Source organism: Haliaeetus leucocephalus, unplaced genomic scaffold (genome assembly GCF_000737465.1).
Source record: "Haliaeetus leucocephalus isolate CR32 unplaced genomic scaffold, Haliaeetus_leucocephalus-4.0 Scaffold206, whole genome shotgun sequence".
Lineage (NCBI taxonomy): Eukaryota > Metazoa > Chordata > Aves > Accipitriformes > Accipitridae > Haliaeetus > Haliaeetus leucocephalus.
Genome location: NW_010972642.1, coordinates 500,871 through 518,090, shown reverse-complemented (window position 1 = coordinate 518,090; position 17,220 = coordinate 500,871). Strand labels below are relative to the sequence as shown.

Sequence of the window (17,220 nt, the reverse complement as noted above, 5' to 3'; positions counted from 1 at the left end):
GAGTGGATGCGTGTGCATGGTCTCAGGTGCACCCTGAGTGTTGGTACCATGATCCAACACAAGGTAGGAGCAGCGAGGGCAGAGGGGAGTAGGCAAATATATCAGAATGTCTTTATTTCTCAGACCTTCCAAGGTTTTGCTTCACATTTGTATAGTAGTGGGAGGAGTTCTGGCAGACTTTATCAGGCTGTTCTACATATGTTTTGACTCTTCTTGTTTTATGTTTCTTCTATGAAAGAGACTGCAACCAAGTTCTTGTCATTTTTAGATCAATGTTTTGTTAAACTATGACAGCTATCCATGACAGAGAGCCAAGTAACTTTTGCAGCTGACCACAAAACTGAGTCTGACTTGCGGTGCTTAGTCATTTTTTATATATTTTTTTTCTACATGACACATTCCATGTGTGTATGTGTTTTTCATTGTTCTTTTAAATATATAATTAGAACATTTCTAGGAGCTATGGTACAAAACAATCTTCTCTGGCACATTACTTTCTTTGATTAATAAAGTTTTAGAAACTTCTCATCACATCGTGGCTTTTGATGAAACCTCTCTGGTTATTCTTCAAACAGTTGGGCTGTTGTGGGGTTGATTGCTCTCTACAGTATTATCTTCTCTGGTTTGCCCATTACGATTTTAAATGATCCAGACAACAGAGCTCTCACTGCCCATATGAAGAGTCTCTCCTACAGTCCAATAGAAATGACATTAGGATAGTTTTTCCCAACCTCTGCCGAAGTTCTTCATAGAGGTAAAAGATGTTTATGTCTTTTAGCCTTCTGGGGCCCGATCCAAAATTCAGAAATTTAGAAGAAAAAGAATCACTTCATCTTTAGCAAGAGATCCATTTTTTCTTCTCCTGCAAGAGCAGAAGCGTTCCTTCCCATTCGTTTTTGCTAGTTTGTACCATCTGATTTTTAGCAGGTCTGGGAAGCAATTCTTTGCACTGCTTCCCTGGGTTTGGACCAACCTTGCCTCTTCTTCCCAGCAGTATTGGTTCTAGGCTGCAGTTGATGCCACTCGTGCATTGCTCATAGGATGAATAGCATTTTAGACCTTTGGGGTGTGGGCAAATCTGAAATGAAGGGATTATCACTCTGTTTACTTTCTTGTAGCTTTAAAAACCTGAAAGCAAGTACAATTTCACCAGCTGAACTCTCTTCCCTGTTTCTTTCTCTGCCCAGCAAGAGGATTGGATGTAGAGCTTCATAAAATGATAAAATAAGTTTAAGGTATAGTCCAACATAGTGTGCAGGAATGTGCCACTGCCTCCTGAATTCTAGTGCTGTATCACAACTGCTGTAATAAAGTGTGCTGTTGAACCCAACGTGCGTGTACTCCACCTGTGATCGCTGGATGGTATCACAGCTTGCTACTGTTTACACAGCTAATCCAACACAGCGGAGTGGTGGCAGTTTTAAGAATGTGTAATTTGCTATTGAATTAAGATAATGATGATAAATAGATCCTATTTTTGTATAAACTTGAAACCATTGACCTCTTGTCTGAAGTTCTTAAATAGGTTCTGTGAGAGGAGGCTGGGCTAGCAAAGTCAGTAGGTTGCCAGTTTATTTGGCGTCAGGGAAGAAAAGATTTTTTTCCATTGTTTCTTTGGAGCTTCCATAAATACTTTCTCCATAAACTGAAAGACTCTGTAGGAAAGGTAAAGAGAAGCTTCCATCAAACGAAAAGCAGTAAGTCATCAACTGAATGCTTTCAAGCAAAACAACACGGGAATGCTGCTTAGCCCCTTTCAAATATTTTGTAATTGTAAAAGCGTTTCTCTACGTCAGGATTGCGGAAAATCAGCTGCCTTGTGTTTAGGGGGAAGAGCGTAGGACAGGCAATCAGAAAGCTACTTACGTATGGTCAGGCTTTTGCATCCTGCCAGGGTGTTGCTGATCTCTTTCTGCTCTCCTAATGCTGTTGCAGAGGCTTAGGAAAGAGCTGGCCTTAGATTTATTCTTGCCTGAGTACTTTTAAACTTAAACATCTCTAAACATTAACACAGAAAAGTACAGCTGGCTGTTTTGACATCCTCTGTTTCAAGAGCAACTTCGCGCAGAAGTTCTTTTTCACTGCCGCCTTGTCGTTGCTGATGGAACTACATTGTCATTCTCTGTGTTTAATTAGCAAGGAGTACATTGTCACCGTGTTGAAAGGGTGCTCTCCCCTCTCACCCATGTTTCGGCTGGCCAGAGCCACCTCCAAGCGCCGGGGCTGAGCGGCGCAGCCTGCGAGCTCAGCACTCACCTGGCATTCCTTCGCAGCCCCTCTTTGATCATGCCTGCGCGCTCTCGCTTCAGCTAATGTGGCTGTACCTCAAAATGCAAAACTTTGCCCAGGATGGATAGCGGCAGAGCATCTGTGGGCTTGTTAAGTCAAACTCTGATAAACGAGCCGTACCCGGTGTGTACCTTGCAGACAGCATGCCGGAGCATTCGCTGACCTTAAGACTCAATCAGATCATGTCGGCAGAGTGTGGTTCTGAATGTAACTGCCTCCGACTTCAACAGCTGCGTTTACTGCATAAAGAAAAAGCTGTTAAGCCTGTGCCCTTTGCGCTCTCAGCTCTGTTTCTCTAAGAGGTTTATACATGATTCAAGAAAAGCCTGCAACAGAATAACTCCCCTCCCCCATAATGTACCCAACAAGAGGAGATGTTCTTGTATATTTTAGGTTGGTGGCAGCATTTTTAAATGATTTCTGACATAAAAATTTTTGAACTCTTATCATTATGAAGTTGACGGTAAATAAATTTTTTTCTGAGGAAACACTGTTGACTTCCATTATATATCTGAGATCCATTTGGAAGAAATACAAAGTCAGCTTATTCCTGACTTTCTGTCTGCTGACAAGCTGCTTTGGAAATGAGAGCTGAGTTAAAACCAGTAGATCAAAGTGTTTGGTAAAGCTAAATGCCTGAACAGTTCAGGTGCTTATTCGAAGCTTCTCCAAGCTTTCTGGGGATCTGCTGTGCCTGGTAGTGTTACAGAAACCTTTTTGTTTGTGATAGGTTGACTCTGCTACATGAGCTTTTCCTGCAAAAACCAAGAGGATAACTCATCTTGCGTGCTTTCGGTGGTGATGGGTCTGGTTATAGACAGAGCACCAGGTGTGCGAAAGGGACCCACAGTGAAAATGAACGTGAGGAACAGGAAAGTTAACCTCATGTTCCCTAAACCGAGCGAGCGTACGAAGTGGAGCAGATTAGCCTCGTTTCTAAGTCCCACAATAAAATTGTTGTGAAATGACTTGCGTGAATTGGAACCGTTCTTTGAATTGCAGATGCAGGGACATCACATTACAGGAAGCGTTTCTGTTTTCGCATTGTTCTCTTTTCTTTTTTCTTCTATAGTACAACCCAGTGACATTATTAGGCTACATAGAATAGTTGTAAAGTCTCCGGTTGCTATGTGAAATCTGAAAGTTTTTTTAGTTTGTTGATCTTTTACAGTCATCGGGAGTGGAATAGAGCAACAAAACAGCAATCTTTCTTTCAGGAAGAAGCTCAAGAATTTTTTCAACTGGAGCCACTTTATTATCATGCCGTATCATGTCATTTTCTTAGCTTTGCAGAAGGCACAGTGCCTAACGTTTTGAAACGTTAGTATTGCTTTCCTGAAAGATTTATTTTTAAACATATGATTGTCAGGAAGATAGAATGTTTATGGGTGAAAGTCACTGGGAAAACAAAAACAGTTGGAAAATGGAACACCTTTGTATTTGTAGAGTCAAACAATTCAGGGGGAAGCGAGGTGTTTTGAAGAGAACATTGGAATTAATGGCCCTGGCATCTTGTTCTGGCAATGTCTTTAGACACCGCTGCAGCCTGACGGATTAATTGGCAGCACGCACTAGCCTGTTGCAATCCAGGGTTCACAGATAGTTCTGACTAGATGAATGACGGACGGGGTGTTAGTAGGATTGGGCAAAACAGTCTGGACAAGAACACAAACTGCTGCCCAAGTATCACGCTTAATTCAGGCTGACCCTTTCCCAAGGCCTGAATAAGTTTTCACTACAGGGTGGTGTTTGTTTTTTTTTTCCCTACGGTCTGCTTCCTAAAATATTGCCTTTTAAAAACGAAGAAGGGCAAAGTCACCCATGTCTCTGCACCTTAATTGCAGGCTGGAAATAGAGTAAAACAATAAATAAGTTGCAAAAAAGCGTGTATCATTTAAACTTCCAGTCCAGCTTTGCAGCCAGGGACGTAGAGAGTTGAAGTATTCTTCAGATGTGCAGCCAGTTTTGTCATGCCTAGCTAAACCAATCTTTTCAACACTATGAAGTTTGCTCATCACTAGCTAATAAGCATGTTTTAAAAAGGACTTGGTAGAGTCTGCAACCATATCCCTTGCAGAAAACATATTTTTATGTATCCTTAAATACCTGGCTCAGTAAACTGTTGTGAATGAATTGTTATCCAGCTTCCTTATCAACCTTCTAAATTACCTATGAACTTTGCAGTTACAATGTTTCATTATTTTCCTGATCCAAATCCCCTCGTCTTGCCCATATAGGACAAAACAACACTGGAGACCCTGACTCAGCAACTGGCAGTAAAACAGAGTGAAGACGGGAAGTTTAGCCACGCAATGATGGATTTCAACATGAGCGGAGATTCTGACGGTCAGTACAAATGGCTTATCCTTATTTCCAGGTTTGTGTGTACATGTCAATGGGATCTGGAGGAGAATCCAAGTGCTTTGGAGGTCTGTGAGGCGTAAGAGCGGTTAGCAATAAGTGGCTATGAAACAAGGCAGGAAAAATGATTCATCGTGTGGTGTTTTAAGTCTGGAGGTGATTTTTAGCCTTCTCTTCTGTACACTGCAGTTCTCAAGACTGGACCAAGAATGTATTTCTGATGGTAAGAGGGAATAAAGGAGGCAAGTCGCTGTGGAATAAATGAGATCACACAGCGAGTCCATGAGTTACAGACCTGATTATCCATAGGTGTTGCACGCTCTGCATCTGTAGGAACTTTCTTGGTTTGATGAAGCAAGCGTAATGTTCATTTCTTTCTCTGCTATTGCTTATGTTGTTATGGAGAGGTAAGCACAAAAGCAGGCAGATGTGTAAATGTGCATTTGCTACTTTGAGGATTGCTTAAGAAGAAACGCCTGATGTTGCCATATATCACCCCCTTCCCATCACAAAAAAGGTAGAAGAAAGGTAACGTAATCTGACCAGCGTTCTGTAAGCAAGAAAGGAAGAAAGTAAAAAGAAAATCTACATTGATAAGTGTTGGGATTATGTTACTAAGTAGTAAAAGATGGTTTAGAAAAGCTGTTTAATGCTTTGTGTTGAAAAAAACAATTGAAACTCTTCATCAAGTCTATACTATGTGCTACTGAATCAACAGAATAACTAAAAACTAGACAATATATGGTACAATATATGGTATTTCCTACTGCTTCAAGTAAAAAGAAGAAACGCCACTAACCTATTGTGAACACTGACTCATTGAATGTGCAGCACCTGACATAGGTTACTGATAGCAGAGGAAGCTGCATAATGAAACACAAGCTGGGAATGTTTTTCTCTTTCTTTTTAGGAAGTGCAGGAGTTTCAGAGTCTAGAATTTATCGGGAATCCAGAGGGCGTGGTAGCAATGAGCCCCATATCAAGCGCCCAATGAATGCATTCATGGTGTGGGCTAAAGATGAACGGAGGAAGATCCTTCAAGCCTTCCCTGACATGCACAACTCCAACATCAGCAAGATACTAGGTAAGAATGATAAAGCACTGTTCTTTCAGTAGCAAAACTCAAACTTTTGACTGAATAGAGCTGAGCACCTGACACAACAGAATTACGGTCTCTAGAATGTCTGTTTTCCTACTAATGACTGCACCAAGGGCATACAAGCTTCCACCGTGCTGCCCAGTGGTATACATTAACCATAACCTGAAATGTTCTTGTCTCTTTGTAATTACTGAGATTGTGGTGGTGGTTTTGGTGCGAAAACATGAACTGAATAGGGAAAAACAGTTCATTTCATTAGGGTTTGAACAAGCACAAAACAACTGCTATCGTTTATTTGGCCACGTATTTCAACTAACTAGATTCTATGGGGTAGCACACCACAGTATTTGATTTGTGCCATAGCACTTTCTGTTCGAATCAATGGCCATAGGAAAAAGATCCTAAAATACATCCTAAAATACATTTTAAACATTGACAGTTTTAAAGGATTTTTATTATGTTCCTGTTATATTAGATTTCCCTTTAGTACATGAGCTCTATCACAAGCTGCTTTTATTCTAAATATTCTGAAAAGAATCCTGGAATCAAAAAACGACACGTCAGAACTGATTGCCATATCCTCCACTCTTCACATCCCAAGCAATATTTGTCATGAACATCATCTACTGAATTTCATGCCATAGTCTTCCAACTTTTCACTACTTGCTCAAATTCCCAGGACTGCATTCTGTCCTAAGTTACTCCTCTGTGACACACTGAACGATACAGAAGGTGAATAATGAGGATCTCTGAGGCCAATGAATTACTGTTCTGCAGAAAAAAAAAAAAAAAAATCTGTGACCAAATTGGACATGTTGCATTTTTACTGATAAAGACTGTGTTACAGGACCTAAGCGTCCCTCAGGCCAGTGGGTAAAAGCTTAAGCAGGGACCCTGTTCACCTGGGCTGCAGGTCTCATTGGTTTTGCAGACAACTCGAGAGATGTGGCGCAGTTGTAATGGCAGCATTAATCAGCTGCAGAGCTGGTAAATATGCTGAGTTTAGACTGGTCACAGGTTTGAAGCTTAGCTTGATTAGAGTGGTATTATGAAAAGTTAGCAGGGGGCAAGTGGAAATGAGATAAATTGGTGGGAGAGGCAGAATGTATTGGCTGTGGATGGCAGATGTGACGATATTAACCCGTGATTAAAAGGGTGGTACGAGATGATTAGATTAGTTATGGGAACGGGATTAGAAGGCTAAATTGGTTATGTTGATGGTCAAATAACCTTATACTGGTTAAAAGGGATTATACTGGTCAGAGGTGTATGATGTGATTAGACTGAGGACAGGGCACTAATGGTTTTGGTCTGTTTCTAAATTGAGAGTAGACCTGGTTAAACCTGTTTTTAAATAATCAGCTTCAGAAATCTACAAGATCATTCTGAATGGCCCTTTTCATATAGAAAGTACAAAGAGAGCTTGATGTTTTCCCTCTTAACTGATTGTTTTGGATAACAACCTCCGACAGCACGCTGCTAATTCATTCTGCTTAAAACAGGCGCTTGAGCTGGGCTGACATTTTACGCAGTCTCTGGGGATCCTGGTTGACATTTTAAAGGGCTTCTAAGCATTTTATAATACCCTAAAATCTGGTTTTAATAAGCCATTCTGCTGAAATTGTTAACATAAGGAATCACCTTTTACTATTTGGCGCTAGATCAGGGAGATATGGGGACATCTTTTTCTGATTAGATATACAGTAGTTGGAGTAAAATGTGCAAATTCATTACAGATCCTGTTGAGGTGACAGACAGTATAGCTGACTCCAAACTCTTTCTGTTTCGCTGCCAGATATGGGGAAAAGCAAGGTCTGAGGCAGTAAGAGATGATGTTTCTATTTCTTTCCAGTATCACGTTTAATTTTTTTATTCCACCTATGCAATGGAGAGGGATGTCCCGACGTCTTCTTTCTCGACAGAAACGTTACAAAGGTCTTCCCTCGATTGCAAAAGGCCAGTCTTTTGAAGTCAGCAGGGAGCTCTCTGTTAACTGGCGTAGGGTGAGCAACTAGAAGCTTACAGTTCAGCCAGGTATTAGGGTCTCTTTATTAGAAAGCCACAATTTTTTCTTACCCTTTTTTTAGCAGCACTGCTACACGTTGAGGTCAGAGAGCTTGTTGTCATGGGGAGTAGCTTAGATGGAGTTGTCACCGATCGAGGGTCATTTTTATAGTAAAATGAGAGGAGGTGCCCTTCCCAGCACTAGAATTCTCTAGGGATTATGTTTGACACTGTGGTATTATGTTTTGAGCATAAAAATTAGATACATGGATTTGTCACTAAATTCATCTGTGCATACGTTTGTCATCCATCTGTTCATTGCAACTTAAACTTGTGGATAATGATTTTTTTTTAGTAGATGTTAAAAAAGTGCTAAAATGGGTCTGCTGGACCCTATCAATTTAATAATGCATTGTTTAGATATTTTTGTAGATATTTTAATAAATTTCACTGAGAAATCTACACGAAGAGATTAGGAAAAGACAAAGTTAGATACTACCTTCAGAAATTCCCTCGTGGATGTGTGTGAATACAAACCTATACACATACCTGTACAGTATCCAAGTGTTTGTGTATGTGACGGTATGTTTTAAACGTAAAATCAGCCTGGTTCAGATAGTCAGATTCAAAACGTCAGTCTAATGGGCTAAAAGTTAGGCAGTATTACAAACAGCTGAAAATTCTTGTCAGAGAAACTTTGCTTAAGGTGAGCGGTAAGTAGAGCTCCGAACCCCACGTGCGCGGGTGTGCCCGAGCACGAGTGCTGGGGCACACGCGGGGCCGTCGCTTTCCTGCCCTGGACTCACATAGCTGGTCTCCACCGCCGAGTTCACGGGCGTTACGTGGGCACAGCTCTAACTGGTCTGGCTCACTTTGGGGGCAGGAGCCATGCTGGGTGCTGCAAAGTCTTGTCATTTTCTCATTTATTTCCTAAACACTTCAGCCACCAGATCAGGGAGAATTGTGCGAGCATCCTGCTTGTCGTTATGTATGCATTTGGGGAGGGGAACGTGTTCTTGTTTCCATAGTCAAGGAGAAAAGCCTTGCATACTTGACCCACTCAAAGCTTTCTAACACAGATGGTGAGCAGAAAGCTCACCCAAGAGTGTAAATCTTCCCTTAAAAAGAAACATTTTTCAAGATTCTTCAATCACACCTTGTTTGGGCTTGGGCTTGGCACTGTGCATAGGTACCCGTGCCTGCCTGTGTGTGTTTATAGACACGTGAAACAATGGCAGATAAAGCTATTACAAATATATGTTATTTTTAACCAGTTTTGGTATGTTGATTGACGATACTCATTCATAGCTTAGCTTGCCTGTGGGTGCAGATTCAAAGATCAGGGTTATATATTCTTCAAACTTTCAAAATTTCAGATTAAGAACGATCAGAGAGCTGGTTGTATTTTGTATATTACTAAGAAAATAAGTGACAATGATAAAATGTAAAAAACAAGGGTTTATCATCAGAAAACGTGCCCTTTTTCAAAATTCATTTTGACAGCATTGTTTGTTTAATTATTTATGATACTTCAAAACATACTAGTAAATTATATGTAGTGTATTTTGTAAAAACCGTAAAGTCATAGTAAGAGGAGGTATCACTCTAGAAAGCAGCTATTAAAAATGTGCTGGTAAGAGAGGTGAGGCTGCCAGGATTTTTGTTGTATTGAGTTTGCAGCTTAGGAAGGAAAAACATAATGAATTACATTTATGTATAAATATTGTATGTGTAACTGTATGTACAAATATTATGCATCAAAATTTCAGGTTTTATGGCCCTGATCCTGCAAAGACTCATGTGTTTGCTTAACTTCACCCACTATTTACAGATCTTTTCACATGAGGGGTAGCAATCTGCCTGCCCAGATCTGACTGTAGGATTGCAGCAAGCGAGCTAGCACAGCGAAAGAGGAATTGTGCTGGGATAGAACATTTTCATGGCAATTTTGCAACAACTGATTTTAATTTCTACCTTTCTGTCTGTCCATCTGTCTCAAAATATATCGGAGTTTCTCCATTGCAGGTCCCCTCAGAGCATGTAAAGCAAATGTCAAGATTTGTTTAAAGACCGAGGTTTTCAACTTTATTATTCATAAATAAAAACTGATTCATCAACAGGAGATGGGGCTGGGGCTGTTTTTCTAAGCCACCGGGACTACAGCAGGTCTGTGATTAGAGGACTAAATTTAGACTAACTTTTATGATTTTCTTCATATGCTAAAACACCAGTGTGCCAGTGTCTACAAGGTAGAATTTGAAAGCAGACCTACATCTGGGCATCTTCCAGTGGAGCTCATATACTTTACCCTGAATTCTTAACATCATTCAACACAGGCCCTATCTATGTTTCCATCTTGCGCAGCACTAGTAGGTGTTAGTGTTTTGGCAGTCTCCACATGTTTATCACTGTGTCATTTAGCCCAAAATCTAAGAGGTACTACATGTGGAAAGTTGGTGTCACTTTTTCTAGCCACCCTCTTTGGCAGAAAAAGCTTGGAATAATTTCTCTGCAGGAAACAAAGCTGCTGACCAGGATTCTGGCTGCAGAGGCTTGCTGCCCTGTGTAACACCAAGCCCTGCCACAGATCCCCGCACACAGACACTGCCCCGTGTGACATACGAAGTGCCGTGCAGGACTTCTAGTCCAAATCCTAGAAACCATCTAGTCACACTAATATGGTGCTGTGCCTAAGCTAATAACAATGTAATTAAGCTGTTTCCCATTCCAGAACTAGCTGGAGGATCTCTGCATGTTACGTGTTGTAAACGTCATGAAAAATGATGGTTTTGACTCCAAAGTAATGTTTGCTAAGAAAGGGATGTCCATTGCTCCTCTTCCGAACAAAGACATCATTATTTACAGATCAGTTATCTCTAGGTCTGAGGTCAGGCTGGACCAGCCTGTTAGCCCTTCACTCCAGAAGCCCAAACTGCAGCTTGGAATAAAGATTCAAAGAGCAATCAGGAAAATGGTGTCAATAATCCAAAGGGGCCTTTCTACAGGGAACCAAACTGTTTTCTTTCCTGGGAAGGGATAACTGGGATAACTGTGCTCTCTATATTGCGAGTCTTAGGGGCACAGTGAGGTAAGACCAGCCTGAGTAATAGTGTGAGCTAAGTACCGTATGAGTAACCATAAAAAATGAAGAACAAGAGGAAGTCAAGTATGACATATGACATTATGAACCCACTAAGTTGAGAAACTATTCAAACTTTTTTTCCAATGGGAAAATTTACTATTTTCCAATAAAGTTTTCCTTCTAGGCCACGTGTTTCACAGCTTGGACCATTCCTGTTATTTGAAATGTATCGTACCCTGAAGCACTTCGGTAGTTCGTGAAAAAATAAAATAGGATAACTGATGCAAGAAATTTTACTTTCTGCTCCCATATTATGTCCTTTAAGAAATACTAGTTTATAAATTTCAGGAGATATTTGAAAACAGTTGTAAAGTTTCTATTATTTCCCTAGCTCAAGTATCCACACTAACACAGGCCGAGTGTCAGAAACAAGACTGCCAGCAATGAAGCCATAGTGTGGCTCCGTGGAGAGGTGTGCCAGTATCCCCGTGCTCTTCCCTTCATGACAGATACTAAATTCTTTAAGTTGGAGCTGGCAGTGTTCACCAGGACTTGGTCTTGGAGTTAAATCCCCACTGAGACATATGGGATAGTTTATAGCTTGTAGAGGCACTGCTTCAGGGTCTTTGCAGGCTCGTGTACCCAGCAGCATAGCGTTTACAGTCAGTTCATATTCTGCTTCTCACAAACCTGGACGCTAGAAAGAAAGGATATTTGTCATGAAAGACTAAGCTGTAGACACATGCATATCCAGAGTTTATGCCTTGATCCAGCCGTGGTGGAGCACAGCAACTAGATCGCAGCACATGGGAGTGGTGCCTCCTTTAGAACGGGAGGTGAAAACAGGCCCGTGGCCAAAGGAAGGCAGGGGGGATGTAGCAGAGCAGACTCTGTGTATCTAAGGGGTCTTTGGCCATTCCACTAGAATACACTGCCTTGTTTTCTACAACAAAGTCTCAAGGACTGGCTCATTGTCAGGATGGCGGGTTTACTTCCCACCTGAAAGACATTATAATGTAGACAAGTTTCAGTAAAATACTGAGTCAAAACTTCCAGTATCATCCCTCTCTGCCTCTTGGCCATACACAAGAGGTTTACCAGTCAAATACAAACAAGACCTGACCCCTGTCTAGAAGCTCTGACAGATTCCCAGCCCAAAGCGATATGACCGTAGGTATCTTGTTCTGGGTGACCTACTTGTTTCTCTGCCTTTCAGTGTTTGTGGATGAGTAGAATCTCATTTCTCATTCTTCTTTTTTTTTGCGACAGGATCTCGCTGGAAAGCTATGACAAACCTAGAGAAGCAGCCATACTATGAGGAGCAGGCCCGACTTAGCAAACAGCACCTGGAGAAATACCCAGACTACAAATACAAGCCGAGGCCGAAGCGTACTTGCCTTGTAGATGGCAAAAAATTACGCATTGGCGAGTACAAGGCTATCATGCGCAACAGACGCCAGGAGATGAGGCAGTATTTTAACGTTGGGTATGGGACCTTTAAAAACTACTGCTCATTTCAGCAAAAAAATTTTTCAGGGAGAATTCTTAATTCAGTGTGGTAAATGTTACATTTTATTGGCCAGAACGTTATATATTGCTAACAGAATATGAAGCTTATACTTTAAAACAGTGTGTTCCAGGAGGAAGTTAGGCAGTTAGGGATTTTTTTTGTTGGCTCTGCTATATACTCATCTTACAGCTTCGGCCAGCTGTCACATGTCCACTCTGATCATGCAAAAGAAAAAAAAAAAAAGCTGAAGATTTTCCAATGAGACCTAAGTCTTCTAATAAAACCTTATAAGTATAACTGTATTATGAGGCCTCGGAGAGTATATCTGAATGAATCTATGGTAGTGCCTCTTGATCCAAAAGCCAAAAATACAAGTTTGCATTCAGTATGATCTGCGGCAAGTGGTCTGCAAAAGGACTGCTGACCATACTGAACTTGAGCTGGAATACGGACTTGGCTCAGTTAATTCATGTCAGGAGTGAAGTTGTCTGCGTTGTCCATCGTGACGGCATTTGTCATGCTAAGGAGTGTCTTCCAGTACAGTAAGCTAAATGCTTTGTGTTGAGCATTAATTTCACGAAGACTGGTTCTGATAAACAGCTAGTAGATCAGCTTGATACGATTAGATTAAAAACTGCCTAGAAAACTAGCATGTATTTTCCTTCTGCAAAGGCTCCTTGGTTTTGGTTACAGCAGATCAAAAGAATCGGAAGTAATCAAATATTCTGCAATATTTTTGTGTTCACTCCAGAAAATTAAAAGCTGCACAGTAGTCTTAAAAACAGCAAAGCCAGCAACAAGAGTGACCCTCAGAAATAGTGAGGGTCATATTCTGTTTCATCTGAATTTGGAATCATTTTAACATTAACTGAGTTGCACATCTCTCTAGTTAACAGCTAGAAGTAGCAATAAAGGAGAGAATATCTGTCCAACGACTGTTAAGTGTCATCAGACTGTGTTTTAAACAGCTACAGTGTGCATTGTTATAATAAGCTGCTCAGCAGAGAAATTTGAGCTGCTTAACCCTGTGGTGCTGGCAGGTCCAGTGATCCCAATGGTAAGCACTGAAACAAACACAGGGAAGTCAGCCAACATTTGGCATCAAGAGATTAAAAAAAGAGGAGGGGGGCCTTCTGGAAAAAGAATAGGTGGCAACAGAGCCCCCAAAAGACTGCTTATCTGGTTAACATGCATGCTTCATCATGGGAAAAAAAATTAACCTTGTAACATTCTGCATATTATTTAGCTCTCCAAACAAGGCTGACATTGAAATCAAGACATTTCTGGAGATAATTTGCACTGGGGCATTAGAGCACAGAACCCCAGGGTGAAATCTTTATAGAAGATTTACTGACAAAGTGGCCGATGACTGCAATGGGGTCAGTGTTTGATGCTGGCAATCACAGCACTACAGTTGCATTCCTGGTTTTAGTTCCCCATCTGCTGCATCACCCAGTACAGGTCATTTAGGGCTAAACTTCCAAACACCAGTCCAGCTCCTGCCTGGGCACCAAAATAAGTGATTGGGTTTACAGGAGCTGTGGCTATGTCAGCTGCTGGGACATGCTGAAAGCCAGTCCGAAGGCATCGCAATGGGAAGGATTGGGCATTTTTTGCAACTCTTGGACTTAATGCCTCCCTGTCTCAGTGTCCTCGTCTTTAATGGTAGTGCGGCAAGCTCACCTCACTGGACTGCTGAGAGCCCTTATACATTAGTATCTGAGGACTGCTTTGAGGTCCTCTGGAGTGGACATCCTATAGAAGTGGAAAAATACTATTCTTAAATTATTTAATATTTGAAAAGCACTCTGAAAAGCACCATTTAAGTGCAAAGTGTTCCTATTGTTAAATATTAAAAGCAATTTAAGTGTGCTGAATCTTGTTACAGAAATGCTGACTCCAGAAAACAAAAGCCTTCCTATTGAATTAAGAATAAAATGCAAATTAGATCCGCTCCCTACTTTAAGAGCTATATCTTCAGCTGAGACAACTTCTACTTGTTTCAGAAACACGGAAACAGGACTGTGCGGAGGGCGGCCTCGCTCGAATGGCAGGCAGGAAGTAGCTGAAAATGCAGCGAGCGATTCCAAACAAATGTAAAGCTGTTTGGCAGAGGAGAGTCTTTCAGGATCACTGTACTGTGCAAGGCTTACTGTACAGCCAGGGCACAGGCAGGCAGGGGAACAGGGGAGGGTTTCATTCTTAATTAAGAATGTTCATCTCAAGAGACTCTCCCCTGTCTCCTGTGGCAAGGCTTTTCAGTGCAGATGGACACACCGCTGATGATATTACAATGTGCAGCATGTACTGAAGAGTATTACTGCAATGGAATTACTTCATGCAGCAAGGAAACAAAAGGAGCATGAATTTTAAACCTCTAGGCTTGTTGGGACCCTGAAGCTTCTCAGGGAAACAAACACTGCTCTAACACAGCTAGTGTTCTTGATGCAAAGGGAATTTCTATGGCCTGGAATAATTCTTCTTTCATTACTGCAGACAGGTTTCCAAGGCTTAGGCGCCGTATAAAGGCATCCTGTAGAGGATTTTCTCAAATGCTCATGTTGCTTGCTTGCTTTTTATTTATTTTTAAATAATGCGTGCTTCCATTTTAAGTCTGCCTTTTCCCAAATTTATCCACCTTCTTTCAAAGGTTCTGCTTTTCACAAGTGCTGCTCGCTGTGGAAACTATCACCTTCCAGTGGGAGGCCCTTAGTGATCATCCTATAAAGCCGTCTTGGCCCCAGAAAGCCCACTGTTCCTCTCCCTGGTAATGGCCAGGTCTCTGAGTGAATGTGGAGTAAACATCACCTCTTTGGAGAGACCTGCCTTGCTTTCTCTTCATCCACTGGTACTTTCCTACAGCACCTCCCCATCCCTGTGCAAATTACCTAGCCCTCGCCGCGTCTTGCCTGCTGGCAATGTGTTACTTTTATATCTACTCCTGCCAGCAACTTGGATTATTTAAAGGGAAGAGTTTCAAAATACGTGGTTTTTTAAGTTGGATCACAATTGAAAGGATGTTTATTTTTTGCTGGCAGCTCATGGAACACCCAGTTTACCCAGTAAAGAAGTTTGCATCACAAGCAGGCAAGCTGAAGCTGTGTAGTTCAGGTACAGCTAGAGATGTTTACAGAGATTGGGCTTTCTTATCAGTGAAGTTGGTTTGGGCTTGATGTTCATTTCAAAAGCATCAGTTGGTGAGTCTGGAATATCGATAGAAGGGTTGTCTTGCATGGGCCATCCAGGAGCTTCCTCTTCATGCCCAAGAGCATATGCTGTGGGCTTGAAAAGCGCTGTCGTAGTTGCCCTCCCTTCCAGTATTCAAACATCCTTTTACTTTTTCTCCATGGCAGGCAACAAGCACAGATTCCCATTGCCACCGCCGGCGTAGTTTACCCAGGAGCCATTGCCATGGCAGGAATGCCTTCCCCACATCTGCCCTCCGAGCACTCAAGCGTGTCCAGCAGCCCGGAGCCCGGGATGCCCGTCATCCAGAGCACTTACGGCATCAAAGGTGAGGAGCCTCATATCAAGGAAGAGATGCAGACCGATGACGTCAATGGAGAAATCTACGATGAATACGATGAGGAAGAGGATGACCCCGATGCGGACTATGGCAGTGACAGTGAAAATCACATTGCGGGGCAAGCCAACTGATCAGGGTCCAAATATCTCGTGACCTACAGGACTTCAAGGAGAAAAGAAAAAAATAAATAAAGCCCCATCTGGTTTATCCTTGCCAGTGGCCAAGCACATTAACTTTCTCATACACTGACTGTTACTTTAACTGTTAGTCTTAACTAGTTGGGACATCAGCTGACTAATAGACATCAGCCTGCATCAGAAGAAAAAAGGCTCAGAAGAAAGGAAGCAAAGACAACGACGACAACAACAACAGAATGATATAAGCTATGGGTAAAATAATGCCAGTAATTCAGCTGCTATACCCAAGCACTGAAGTCTTACCCGTCGACCTTTTATTATTATTATTTTTTTTTTCAAATAAACTTTATGGCTGTTTGTTCTACAATGTTCTAGAAATTCTCACTCAGGTACACAGTGCCAACAAGTGGCTTGTGAATGTGTTTTGTTGTTTTGTGCTACAGTTTAAAGAGAAATAATTTTTTTTTTTTTTTGGTAATGCACCTGACAGGAAAGAAAAAAAGATAAAATTCCTTTTACCCCCCTGTCTCCTCCTCCTCCTCCTCCCTGGCAAATCTGGGTCAGAAGTGTGTGTGTGTGTGCGTGCGTGCCTGTGCGCGTGGCTGGCAAGGAAGGAAGTGGGGAGTCTGTTTCTGTTAACCCCAACAAGCAATTATTTCCTTTCAAGAGAGGACTTCTCTTCATCAGTTGCACACCATACTGAGTCTTTGAGCAAGTGCCAAATTTGTACTAATGCGCTGAACTAGTCCAATTTGCTTTTTTTTGGTTGGTCTCTTCTTGTTTTGTTTTTCTTTTCTTTTGCTTCCTGCTCTGTCTTAAGTTAGGACAGTGTTGTATCTTAGACAATCCCTTGAAGAACCTGATATACCAGCAGCTGGTGAGATTAGACATATATTTTTGGTTTTGCTTTTGCTTTTTAAAGGAAACTGTAGGTGCCGTTCTCAGGTGAAAAAAGAGAGAGAGAGAGAGACATAAGAAATTTAGAGAAAAAAATATTTTATGGTCTTGGATTTTCATGTGTGCGTGTTTATGGTACTAATAAGAATAATATTGGACTATTGCGAGCAAAAAGCATGTTCCAGAATGAAGTCCCACACCCTCCAAATGACTTGGTCTGTAAGGAGCCTTTGCTTTTAATTTACACTTCAAGTGGCAGCGTATACAACATAAAAAAGGCTTGTCCAAAATGTGATTTGTTCTGCACAGGACAGG

The 17,220-nt window shown here is 41.5% G+C and overlaps 1 protein-coding gene across 4 annotated transcripts in view; it reads left to right on the top strand.

Moving 5' to 3' along the window:
* Nucleotides 1-16,550, top strand: part of SOX5 (SRY (sex determining region Y)-box 5) — a 291,777-nt gene extending 275,227 nt beyond the window's left edge. For all 4 annotated transcript variants that reach the window (XM_010566092.1, XM_010566093.1, XM_010566095.1 and 1 more), the window contains 4 exons: nt 4,527-4,635; nt 5,561-5,734; nt 12,105-12,321; nt 15,699-16,550. In XM_010566092.1, the coding sequence (XP_010564394.1) occupies nt 4,527-4,635; nt 5,561-5,734; nt 12,105-12,321; nt 15,699-16,002 (804 nt within the window). In that variant the 3' untranslated portion in view covers nt 16,003-16,550. The remainder of the gene's footprint in view (nt 1-4,526; nt 4,636-5,560; nt 5,735-12,104; nt 12,322-15,698) is intronic.
* The last annotated feature ends 670 nt before the right edge of the window (nt 16,551-17,220 follow it).